This window comes from Hemiscyllium ocellatum, chromosome 6 (genome assembly GCF_020745735.1).
Source record: "Hemiscyllium ocellatum isolate sHemOce1 chromosome 6, sHemOce1.pat.X.cur, whole genome shotgun sequence".
Classification (NCBI taxonomy): Eukaryota; Metazoa; Chordata; class Chondrichthyes; order Orectolobiformes; family Hemiscylliidae; genus Hemiscyllium; species Hemiscyllium ocellatum.
Window position 1 is genome coordinate 12,221,373 of NC_083406.1, and position 13,306 is coordinate 12,234,678.

The 13,306-nt window shown below is 46.4% G+C and overlaps 1 protein-coding gene across 1 annotated transcript in view; it reads left to right on the forward strand.

Annotated features, from left to right (window-relative positions):
• The window catches only part of myo16 (myosin XVI), a 351,480-nt gene that overhangs the window by 171,191 nt on the left and 166,983 nt on the right, over positions 1-13,306 (forward strand). Inside the window, exons 15-16 of the mRNA XM_060826459.1 lie at positions 4,240-4,387; positions 5,316-5,427. Of these exons, the coding sequence (XP_060682442.1) occupies positions 4,240-4,387; positions 5,316-5,427 (260 nt within the window). The remainder of the gene's footprint in view (positions 1-4,239; positions 4,388-5,315; positions 5,428-13,306) is intronic.

Sequence of the window (13,306 nt, forward strand, 5' to 3'; positions counted from 1 at the left end):
GAAAGGCTCAAGATTGTCACTTCTGGCCCTGAAAGGTGCCCAGTTTACCCTTTCGATTACACTGCGAGGAAAAGCTATCTTAAAAATTGGAGAAACGGATGAACAACTCTTTTTCAGAAAATACATGAGCCATATTCTCTGCCAATACGATGCTGCCATTAGGCAAGAAACAAACAGTATGCCACATTACAGTTGGGTAATGCGATACCCGGGTTTCAGTGTTGGCGCGATGCCAGCTATGTTGACAATGCATCCTAATGACTAGCGACTGCATCAAACTAACATATCCTTTTGACCACTGACAGTGGTAACACATCATCTGAGCTTAATGAGCCTGTGCTTACAAAACTCAAAGCATTTTGTCCAATATTAGATGCGGTTCTGCTGTTGGACAACATTTAACTAATAAACCTGACTGTCCTAAATATTACATCAGAAGCCAACTTAAGATTATCACCTTCGTGTTATTTATTTGTGCTGGCTAGAAACTACAGTTATTCACAGACAGGGTCCAGTTCTTCATCAGTTAAAGGAATGATGTGTAAAGTATCATAACAGAAATACAGTTTAAGAGACACAATAATATTTTTATTGTCATATGATTATATGTAGCTAGCTTGCTGAGCTGGAAGGTTTGTTTTCAGATGTTTCGTCACCTTGACTAGGTAACATCATCAGTGAGAGTCCCAGTGAAGTGCTCGTGATATGTCCCGCTTCTCTATTTATAGGTCTTGGTTTCTTAACTTGGGTGATATCATTTCTGTTTTTTTTCAAGGGAAGGTAGATAGAATCTAAATCAGAGTGTTTATTGATGGAGTTTTGATCTTGTGCGTGTCTTTGTTTCAACTGTCGTAGAATGTGTGTGTTTTCCTAGTCAAAGTGGTGTCCTACTTTGTCTACATGTATGGAAACTAGTGATAGTTTCCATCTTATCAAGTTCTGGTCTCTTGCAGCATGATATGCTGAGGGAAGCATGTTGCAGTACAATTAAATTGCTCAGCTTGAGCCTAGTCTGTGATTGTAATGTATGTATATATACCAGATGCTGGAATAAAGGTTCATGGAAACTTCACTACTAAGTGACCCACATCTTGCCATTGTGTTACAGGAACTAACATAAGTATCACAGCATGACCATTGCAGGTCAACAGTAAACCACATCACACTGAGTGGGTAAACTGAGTGAGAGGTGAAATTTATAAACTGTGGTAACACAGGATAGGTATTTCCCCTTGGGAATATGTCAGAATATGTCAAGATATTTCACCTTTTCTCACTGAGGAAAGTGTTATGGAAACAGCTAATCCCAGTTGCAATGTTCATACTGCATCTCCGTGACAACCTCAGCACCCTCTTCGTGTGCTGTATGAATTGTTTGTTCCTTTCCAAAGTTCATTTTCTTGTAGTTTGCACGTTCTCCCCGTGTCTGCGTGGGTTTCCTCCGGGTGTTCCAGTTTCCTCTCACAGTCCAAAGATGTGCGGGTCAGGTGAATTGGCCATGCTAAAGTGCCTGTAGTGCTAGGGGCAAATGTAGGGGCATGGGCTGGTTGCGCTTTGGCGGGTCGATGTGGACTTGTTGGGCCGAACTGCAAGTAATCCAATCTAATCTAATCTATTTCAGACCTGATGAGTGGAAGATGAAAAGCTTCGACTCTTTTTTTTAACGTTATGCAATGTCATGCATTTTCCAATTCCACATGGGATTACAACCAAAATTTAAAGTGCCTGAATCGTGTATGGGAATGAGAGCAATCCAGTGGTGGGAGTAACTCTTCAGTGGTGTAATCCACCATCAGCTGACAGTGCGACAGATATGGGCAGGCTTTGAAAGAGTCATTTGGTAGTACAGAACATGCTGAGTACTGCTGAAAAAAAGAAATATTTGTCAAAGCTTTTTTGTCTTGCACTCATCAGAACATCTTATAATTTTTTTTGTGGAAAATTGCATGCGTTAATTCACAGTGTTCTGTTCTCTGCAGCATAAAACAAAACACACGTACAAACTCTGAGCCTGTTTCAACTCAGCAAAATAGGCAACAGACACGAGCTGGCTCACTTCTCAAAACAATGTCTCGACTAATCAAAGCTAACATGCCGGGTTTAAAATTTAATTCCAAAAAGTTATGATATTGTCACAAAATCATTAGCATAAGACATGTTGAGAATACAAAAGTGACATGGGTTTTAAAACATAGCACATAAAACAGTACAGCACAATGTAAGCCCTTTAGCCCTCAATGTTGTGCCGAACTTCTATCCTACTCTAAGATCAGGTGGCATGGTGGTCCATTGGTTAGAACTGCTGCCTCACAGCACCAGGGACCTGGGTTTGATTCCCACCTTGGGCGACTGTCTGTGTGGAGTTTACACGTTCTCTCTGTGTCTGCATGGGCTTTCTCTGGGAGCTCTGGTTTCCTCCCACATGTGGAGGTCAAGTGAATTGGCCATGTTAAATTGCCTATGGTGTTAGGTGCATTAGTCAAGGGCAAATATAGGATAGGGGAATGGATCTGGGTGGGTTACTCTTTAGTGAGTCGGTGTGGATTTGTTGGGCTAAAGGGTCTGTTTCCATAATGTAGGCAATCTAATCATCAGTCTAACCTACATATCCTTCATTTTACTATGATCCATGTGCCTATCCTAAGTCTCTGACTCTACTACCACTGCTGGCAGTGCATTCCATGTACCCACTACTCTCTGTGTAAAGAACCGACCTCTGACATCTCCCCTAAACCTTCCTCCAATCACCTTAAAATTATGCCCCCTCATGATAGCCATTTCCACCCTAGGAAAAAGCCTCTGGCTATCCATTCTATCTGTGCCTTTCATCATCTTATATACCTCTATTAAGTAGAAATTTGCATTTTCTCCAAACTTAAATTTCATTTGTAGACATTTCACCCTGCATTTGTTTCACTTTATTGATTTTTGCATCATGGTTATTTATGGAACTAGCTTAACCATATTAACTTGTAGAACTAACTTTTAGTCAAACAGCTAAATGCTCTGGCCGATTGTTTAAACTTTGATGGAACAAAAGCCTTTTCTGTTGATGAACTCTGCAGTGAGTGATAGGATGCTCTGAAAGGAATGTTATTATGGTTTATGGAACCCTGCACTTGTGGTGGGGGGGAAGCCAGCAATGGTGGATAATCCCACTAAATGAGCAGTTTGGCTCTCCTCGTCATGGTAGGGAGAGAAAAAGCCAGTTATGTTCTGGAGAAGATGTCATCGGTGACCTTCCAGACGCAGTTACGGGTCGGAAATTGGGATTCGCTTCACAGCTCCACAGTTATTCCTTGAAATGAGCTACTGGAATAAAAATATCCATGGTAGCTGTAACCTTGAAGACCATTGTTATGGGAGGGCCACCCATTCCTTCTGTCCACCTTCATCAGATGACACAGTTCAGGGATGAAGACCCAAGGCAGTCTTTGATTGGCACCTGCATGATCTTTCAGAGAGCTGTAGAAAAGGATTACTAAGTTTGTAAATCTGAAGTCTGCTCGCTCTCCTCTGCCTGCTTGGGAAATGTTTACTTGCAGCTTGTCCCTCTGAAAGCAGTGCAGAAGCTGCTGGTGAATAACGGTTCTTGCTGGGTTTACTGATGGTGTTGTAGTTGCTCTTGCCTGTAACTGCTGCCTCACAGCACCAGGGAGCTGAGGCACACTTGAGGCAAAGTCACAAGGGATCTGCCCACAGTGATGTCCACAGGAGATGTATCAGCAGATAATCTCTGGGCAACATCAGAAAGATAACACCATTTCATTAACAATGCTCCTGTCAATACAGAGTTGATTCCATTTTCCAAGCAGAAAGCAGTAGACATCTTATGATAAGACTTAGATGACGTCGGTGATTTTTCATCCATTAAGTGATTGATTGATTGAGAATGCATTTTTATTTTGGAATGTCATTGGGAACATGGAATGCACCTTCTTTTATAACTAGAATATAATCATGGTGTGGAGGTGCTGGTGTTGGACTGGGGTGGACGAAGTTAAAAATCACACAACACCAGGTTATAGTCCAACAGGTTTACTATAACCTGGTATTGTGCGATTTTTAACTTAGAATATAATTGACATGGCTAACTTTGGACAACACCTATTAAAGCAAAATAAGTTTTAAAATAAGTACATTGTTATTGCATGGCACACTTGGGAATCAATAGTCCATAAAACCTAATTGAAAGATGTGACACTGTTCTGATAAGTTAACAGATGATTTTTCTTGCAGCCAGAGTTTATACCTTCTGTTTAGAGAAGTCTCGCCTTATCTCTCGTCCACTGAACCAGTGCAATTTTAATATTTTCTACCTGATGATTGATGGTCTGTCAACTGAGGAGAGGTGTGCTTTGTACCTCAGCAATCCTTTTGTCCACAGGTATGTGCTAGATTTTTCCTGAATAGTCTCAGATCCCATTCCATATTATCTAATAGATCCCAGAGTTTTGCTTATGGTGAGTCAATGGATGCTCCGTTTATTCCAATAAATGTATTATCTGATAATGGAAAGTATAACAGCAAGAAGTGAGTTGTATGTATATACCCAGAAGGCAAAGAAATCTTCTGATTCACTCTGCTTCAGGAGTTTACTCTTCAATCCCAGGTTCTGGCTGATCAGTATTCCAGATTAAAGATTCAGATTAAACTTGAAGCATCTGTTTAATAAATTGAGTGTTGTGGGGCATGGTGCTTCACTGTTACCAATGCTGCCTCATGGCACCAGGGACCCAGGTTCCATTCCAGCCTTGGGCGACTGCATGTGGAGTTTGCGCATTCTCCCCGTGACTGCACGGGTTTCCTTCCAGTGCTCCAGTTTCTTCCTACATTCCACAGATGTGCAGGTGAGGTGGATTAGCCATGCTAAATTGCATAGTGTCCATAGATTGTAGGCTAGGTGGGTTAGCCATGGGAAATGCAGGGTTACAGAGATAGGGTTAGATCTGGTTGAGATGGTCTTTGGAGGGTCAGTGTGGACTCAATGGGCTGAAAGAACTGTTTGCACACTGTAGGGAGTGTATGATACTGCATGCAGTCTTATTCTCTACACATCCTTCAGTGCAATCATGTTCCATTCTACAAACCAATGCAGCATGGAAGCTGAAAAACATATCAAATTCAAGGTCAAAAACTCCTTTTTATGTTTCTGTTACTGATGTAAATTTGAACTGTCCAGTTGGGGGATTAGTTTTCCCTGAAGAATAATATTCTTGTATGTTCCATGCAGAGTGAGCACCAGATGGCCAGAAGCAGTAAAGCATCAGTTGTTCTTATTAAGTAATTGAATTAACTGTCCTATTCTGCACCAGGTACATGAATCAGAGTTCACAAGAGGAGGTGACAGCAGCTGAAACAGTTCAAAACAGGGACAAATTTCTTGCTGTAAAGCAAGCTTTAAGAAACTTGGGTTTCAACAATCTGGTAAGATGCATCAACTTTCATTGTCATCAACTTGCATCACCTGAACTTTCATTTTACATACTTCCAGAATTTTGAAAACTCAATATGAACTACGTGCTTTCTGATGAATTAATGCAGGCTATTTGGAACTCATTGTCCTTCTTTCAATCCAACTTCCTTCCTTTGTCAATTCAAAGCAATGAGGTACAGCTGGGTATGTCTAAATGCCAGAAATTGGGTTAAATCACTGGAAATTACAGTTTTATTTGCCCATTTCCATTTTAATTCAAACCAATTTTTATCTTTTCTGCTTGTAACTAAGTATGGGTGTAATTTTCTATAGCTCTGGAACTATAATTGGAGCAGAGTCTGAAACACAGATCTGTTCTACGGACTTGAAGATACAATTCATCTTTTTGGATGTTACTTGTGATGTGGTTCCAATATTAATAATGAACTGTACATATCTGACTACATCCAGAAAGCAATAGGATTCACTACTGCACTTCAGTCAAGTGCCAAACAAGGATGTATCATTTCACAGAGGTAAAAACAATGACTGCAGATGTTGGAAACCAGATTCTGGATTAGTGATGCTGGAAGAGCACAGCAGTTCAGGCAGCATCCAGCGAGCAGCGAAATCGACATTTCGGGCAAAAGCCCTTCATCAGGAACAAAGGCAGTGAGCCTGAAGTGTGGAGAGATAAGCTAGAGGAGGGTGGGGGTGGGGAGAAAGTAGCATAGAGTACAATGGGTGAGTGGGGGAGGAGATGAAGGTGATAGGTCAGGGAGGAGAGGGTGGAGTGGATAGGTAGAAAAGGAGCTAGGCAGGTCGGACAAGTCCGGACAAGTCATGGGGACAGTGCTGAACTGGAAGTTTGGAACTAGGGTGAGGTGGGGTAAGGGGAAATGAGGAAAGTGTTGAAGCCCACATTGATGCCCTGGGGTTGAAGTGTTCCGAGGCAGAAGATGAGGCGTTCTTCCTTCAGACGTCTGGTGGTGAGGGAGCGGCGGTGAAGGAGGCCCAGGACCTTCATGTCCTCGGCAGAGTGGGAGGGGGAGTTGAAATGTTAGGCCACAGAGTGGGGTCCCGGAGATGTTCCCTAAAGTGCTCTGCTAGGAGGCGCCCAGTCTACCCAATGTAGAAGAGACTGCATCGGGAGCAACAGATACAATAAATAATATTAGTGGATGTGCAGGTAAAACTTTGATGGATGTGGAAGGCTCCTTTAGGCCCTTGGATAGAGGTGAGGGAGGAGGTGTGGGCACAGGTTTTACAGTTCATGTGGTGGCAGGGAAAAGTGCCAGGATGGGAGGGTGGGTCGTAGGGGGGCGTGGACCTGACCAGGCAGTCACGGAGGGAACGGTCTTTGCGAAAGGCGGAAAGGGATGGGGAGGGAAATATATCCCTGGTGGTGGGGTGTTTTTGGAGGTGGCGGAAATGTCAGTGGATGATTTGGTTTATGCAAAGGTTTGTAGGGTGGAAGGTGAGCACCAGGGGTGTTCTGTCCTTGTTATGGTTGGAGGGGTGGGGTCTGAGGGCGGAGGTGCGGGATGTGGACGAGATGCATTGGAGAGCATCTTTAACCACGTGGGAAGGGAAATTGTGGTCTCTAAAGAAGGAAGCCATCTGGTGTGTTCTGTGGCGGAACTGGTCCTACTGGGAGCAGATACGGCGGAGGTGGAGGAATTGGGAGTACGGGATGGCATTTTTGCAAGAGGTAGGGTGGGAAGAGGTGTAATCCAGGTGGATTACACCCACTGTGGGAGTCGGTGTGTTTGTACAAAATGTCAGTGTCAAGTTGGTCGTCATTAATGGAGATGGAGAGGTCCAGGAAGGGGAGGGAGGTGTCAGAGATGGTCCAGGTAAATTTAAGGTCAGGGTGGAATGTGTTGGTGAAGTTGATGATTTGCTCAAACTCCTCACAGGAGCATGAGGTGGCACCAATGCAGTCATCACTGTAGCGGAGGAAGAGATGGGGAGTGGTGCCGGTGTAATTACGGAAGATCAATTGTTCTATGTAGCCAACAAAGGCATAGCTGGGGCCCATACGTGTGCCCACGGCTACCCCTTTGGTCTGGAGGAAGTGGGAGGATTCAAAGGAGAAATTGTTAAGGGTGAGGACCAGTTCGGCCAAACGAATGAGAGTGTCAGTGGAAGGATACTCTTGGGGACGTTGGGAGAGGAAGAAACTGTGGGCTTGGAGGCCCTGGTCATGGCGGATGGAGGTGTAGAGGGATTGGATATCCATGGTGAAGATGAGGTGTTGGGGGCCAGGGAAACGGAAGTCTTGGAGGAAGTGGAGGGCGTGGGTGGTGTCTCAAATGTATGTGGGGAATTCCTGGAATAGAGGGGATAGGACAGTGTTGAGGTAGGTAGAGATGAGTTCAGTGGGGCAGGAGCATGCTGAGACAATGGGTTGGCCAGAGTGGTCAGGCTTGTGGATCTTGGGAAGGAGGTAGAACCGGGCAGTGCAGGGTTCCCGGACTATGAGGTTGGAAGCTGTGGGTGGAAGATCTCCTGAGGTGATGAGGTTCTGTATGGTCTGGGAGATGATGGTTTGGTGATGGGGGGGTGGGGTCATAGTTGAGGGAGCAGTAGGAAGAGGTGTCCTCGAGTTGGCGTTTGGCTTCAGCGGTGTAGAGGTCAGTTCGCCAGACTACCACTGCACCCCCTTTATCCGCTGGCTTAATGGTGAGGTTGGGATTGGAGCAGAGGGATTGGAGGGCTGCGCGTTGTGAGGGTGAGAGGTTGGAGTGAGGGAGGGGGGTAGACAGGTTGAGGCGGTTAATGTCCCGGAGGCAGTTGGAAATGAAGAGGTCGAGGGCAATTAATAGGCCAGCGCGGGGTGTCCAGGTGGATGCAGTGTGTTGGAGGTGGGTGAAGGGGTCCTCAGAAGTTGGGCGGGAGTCCTGATTGTGAAAGTAAGCTCGGAGGTGGAGGCGATGGAAGAATTGTTCGACGTCACGGCGTGTATTAAATTCATTGATGCATGGACGGAGGGGGATGAAGGTGAGTCCTCAGTGAGGGGTAGGTCTGGAGGGATGGTGAAAACTCGACAGGCCTGGGAGCTGGGATCTGCTGTGGGTGTGGAGCTGGGAGTGGGGTCAGAGCCAGTAACTGGAGTGGGTGTGATGGTGGGGGGAATGGGGGTGGAGTCATGAGCAGGGGTAGTGTTCCCCTTGGGGTTCTGGGGGTGAGGATAGTGACAGTGGGGTCTGTGGGGGGCGTGTCAGCAGAATGCAGGTCAGTGTTGCTGGGGGCAGAAGTGGTGGTGACCACGGCAGTAGGGGTGGCGGAAGTCATTGAGCGTGTGGCATCAGCGATGATGTGAGGGGCGGACGTGATGTCACGTGTGATGCGTGAGGAATTGTGAGGGGCGGAAGTGGTTGTGGGAGTGGCCATGCCACTTGGCTCATGGTGTCTGAGTCATTCCCGAGGCCAAGGGAATCTTCTGGAATGTAATCATTTCACAGCCTGTGTTGAGACCTGTGAAATGCATTTTCAGAAAAAGCCCCAGAATTTTGTGTTTACAAATGCAATTATTTCAAACTTCTGAAATAACAAGACATATCACTAGACCTCCTAGTTAAGAATAATATTGTGTAGCAATTGTTGAATAAAAAACAGGCTTTCTTTACTTTGATTTGTTGGGGAAAGAGAGAGAGAGAGAGAGAGATGTGTGGTTCTTCTTGCATTGTTCTGGTTCCCAGGAACCAATCAGAGAGTTGTTGTTGGCTGACGACCTTTGGCATCCATGACTGGTCACAATTGCTCAAACCAACTTGTCATTGATCGAATCTTAACTGTGTGCACAAAGCCTAAAGCATCCTTTAGACCTTTCCCCACATTATTTGCAAAACGATAGTGTAAACATAACTAAAGACAAGCTTAAAACTCACACCACATCAGGTTATAGTCCAATAGGTTTATTTGAAAGCACTAGCTTTCAGAACGCTGCTCCTTCATTGTCACAACCACCTGATGAATGAGCAGGGCTCCGAAAGCTAGTGCTTCCAAATAAACCTGTTTGACGATAACCTGGTGTTGTGCGATTTTTAATTTTGACTACTCCAGTCTGGCACCTCCAAATCACAAAATAAGCTTCAATAACTTGCTCTTTAAAAGTACAGCAATTCTTTCCCCAGTCCTTTGTTGTGAAATAACGCTTTTCCTAATTTAAACCACAATCAAAAACAAAATAAAATGATGTGGTCACTGAAATGGGCACTGGACATATCTGGCACTTGTCTAACATTCATACCACAAGGGTGCTAGGTAATGACTATCTCCAACAAGAGAGAATCTAACCATTTGCCCTGACATTCAATGGCATTGTTATGATGGAAGGAAATAACAGATTATCTTCACACAGTGAGTCTTAGGGCTCAGCTTCTTATCCCTCTGCTGAAGTTGCCGGTGTTGGACTGAGGTGGACAAAGTTAAAAATCACACCAAGTTATAGTCCAACAGGTTTATTTGAAAGTGCAAAGTTTCGGAGCGCTGCTCCTTCATCAGGTAGCTCGTGGGACAGGATCATAGGGCACCGAATTTAGAGTAAAGGATCAAAGTGTCAGACAACTGATGTGATATGTTGAACAAACCTAGATTGCTGTTAAGTCTTTAATCACTTAGAATCTGTTGAGACGGAAACCGAATGGTCTCGTCTCTACGTGTTCGTTGGAAGGAGAGATCAAACCGGCTAGAGTTTGGAGCAAAAACACCGTTTATTACAGAATCAAAACTGGTACACTATACAACGAATTCAAAAGCATGCAAATTCGTTGGAGAAGGCGTTCTGTCTCTCCCTTCGGATCTGGTGCAGTTATACTTCGCGCTTCCTCGAGTTCCCGGTCAGGTTCCCCTTGTTCGGCTCTTTCATTGGTCGGTTCACCTGTCTGTGAAGGGATTAGTGTCTCTATTGGCTGCCCCGAGATACCTGTCCCACTCCTGCTGTGCCGAACAATGGGTAGACATCCTGGGTTCGGCAGTTTCTGATCTTGTAAATTAAAAGTTTATTGTTGGAAGGGTTTCCTCATTGCCATGCGTCTGGCTGTCTGGGCGTTCACAATAGTTCTCCATAGTCGAATATACAGATATTATCATTTAACATAGGACCCGAATGAGTTTGACGTCAGCGGAGGCATTAGCAAGTACTTTATCAATCAAGTGTAGTATCGGTGCGATTTACACTATCCGATAGTTACCGGTTTCCTTTATTAACAATGAGAGTGTAACAGGATGATCTGAAACTGACGGACATGTTCTAATCCCCCAGGAATGTGGCCCCAGGCAGACAGTCCTGCAGTGGCTGGGTTTACTTTACATGGCTGTGTTTTAGCTGGTATCTGACAGTGTCTGCTTTAATAATGGTGCTCCCCTCCCTCGCCCCAATGTAGGTACCCCGATAGCCGATTCTCCCCAACAGTCCCTCCCTTGGCCTCGATAGAGGCCACACCCCCTTATAGTATAGGGGTACCTCGTGCCCTCCCTTAGTTGTACAGTGAAGTGTCAGCCTGGAGATAGTAATCCTGCAAGGGTTGCAAAGAAAGACAATTAGGTCAGCCACGGAGAAGGGGTGTGATGGGGTTGAGGTGACAAGGGGTTGGGGTCGGGAGGGAGAGGTAGAGATGTGTCGGTGCGGGAGTTAGGTCTGCAGTCCACGGAACATCCAAAGGTAAATTCAGGTGGCTAGCAGCTGTCTCAGGCTCGGCAGTGATCAGAGCGCAGTGTACTGTGGCCTGGTCGTGGTGTAGAGTAGCGAACTTCATCGGTACATCAGAGGGCACAGACATGGACTGAGAGTGGTGTAGAGCAGGGCCATGAGCTGAGACTGAGCCTGGTTTAGGTGCGCCCTCATCCGTGTGGGGCCACCCGCCATTGGCTAACCAGCCGTCACCCTACCGGGTGTTGGCCTGCTGTTAGTCAGTGTCGATGCGAGGCGAATTCATTCAGCGATGCCGGGTGATGTGACCATTGTAGGCGAGTCGTCGGGACACACAGTAGTATCTGATGTAGGCTGCCAGTAGACAGTGCTAGCGTAAAGACTGCCAATGAGTGAAGGCATTCGTAGACTGTCGACCTAAGCATCCTCGGGGTATGAGGTTAGGATAGGGTAGGAGTGGGAGAGAGATGTAACGTTGCTGACTGACCGGGTGAGAGGAGCATAGAGAGTAAGCCCCGAAAACGCGTGTACGCTGCTCAAGGCAAGCGCAGCAGGCATCACTGCACCACAGCAGGGGTGTCCTGCTGGTAGTGAGAGACAGTGGCTGGTGAGGGGAGTCATTGAGACTTCTGGAATGGCAGGGCCTTGAGAAGTGTACACAGAAATAACCGCGAACGATCGAAGTATCCCACCCCAGGTTAATGGAGGTTTTAATGTGCAGGAGATGCAGTGAGGCAAAGTGTAGCAGTAGGTGAGAGTGAAGGGGGCCTCGCGAGATGGGGTAGTCAAATTCGTGACAGCCATAATAGTTTAGGACGTGGAGGGGAAATCGTAAACCGTAGTACGGGTCGCACAGGAAGATGCTGTGCGTTCCGGCCAAGAAGTTTGGGAAGTGGACGTATCAGGTGAATGGTGTAGCACTACGGCCTGGTAGATGGGTGTAGGGGAGGCACTGCCAGATAGAGTACGGTCAATCGTGCGCGAAACAAGCGCTTTCAGGCACGGAACTCCACAGCATGCACAAATAATGATAATGGCGAATGCGATGCACAATCCTAGAGCTGCTTGGGCTAGTACAGAACCCCAGTTGCCAAAGGTGGAGCTAAGCCAGTTGAGAACCGGGTTTGACACGCCGGCCTGATGTTTTAGTTCCGTGGCCAGGGCTCGTAGTTTAACGAGGGTGGTGGTAAGTTTGCCATCCGGGGCGGTGTTATTAGCAATGGCTGTGCAGCAAGTGGCGCCAAAAAGGGCACAAACACCTCCCTTTTCGGCTAATAGCATGTCCAGAGCCATCCTGTTTTGCAAAGTCATGAGGGAAGACTGTGCGAGTTGCTCGTGGATGGCATCAACAGCATCTCGGGTCAGATTAGTGAGTCGTTGTATATTGTAGTGGAGGAGGTTGATCCGGTTAACATTTTTGTTCACCGTGATAGGGAAAATGGCAGAAAAAAGGGGGAAGCTCTCAAAACCAGCGGCAACCTCATCCACCAGTTTGTACTCATCAGGGATATTCCTTGCCTGCCCGATAGCATCAATCCATACTCCGTCGGAGTTGGTGAGGGCCAAGAGTGGGTCAGCTGCGCGTTTGCGTCGGGCTGAGGAAGTGAGGCTTGGTGGTGGGACGTTAAAGGTGTACTCCCCGGGGGCCCGTGGGGATATGAAGAGGGGAACGTTAAGGGTGACAAGGACACAGGTGCCGTCCCAGTTGAGGGGCAACCAATTGTAGAGAACCTGGCCTCCACAGTACCACCACAAATCTGCGCGGCTTACCAGGCGTCCCATAAAGGATACCGATTTGCGGGCGATCTGACATTTTTCACGTTTAACCTTGAACCCAGCCGTGACGAGGGTGTCCAGTAAAGAGCGGACTGCGTCCAAATTTTGCGTATCTGTCTCGCTAGCTATGAGTAGGTCATCAACATATTGGATGACAGTGGTGTTGTCAGGGAGCGTCATTTGTTGGAGTATAGGGGTTAGGGCTGCACTGAATAGGCCAGGGGAGTCTTTGTAACCCTGCGGGAGGCGGTTGTACGTATACCTTTCCCCATCAAAGGTGAAGGCAAACCATTCCTGGCAATCTGGGTGGAGTGGAAGGCAGAAGAAGGCGTTAGCTAAGTCTATAACCGAAAAGAACTGATATGCGGGTGTGAGTGCCTGCAGGGCAACATAGGGGTCCGGGACTTTCGGGTGGAGGGTTTCGGTGGCTTCATTTATTTTGCGGAGGTCATGGACCA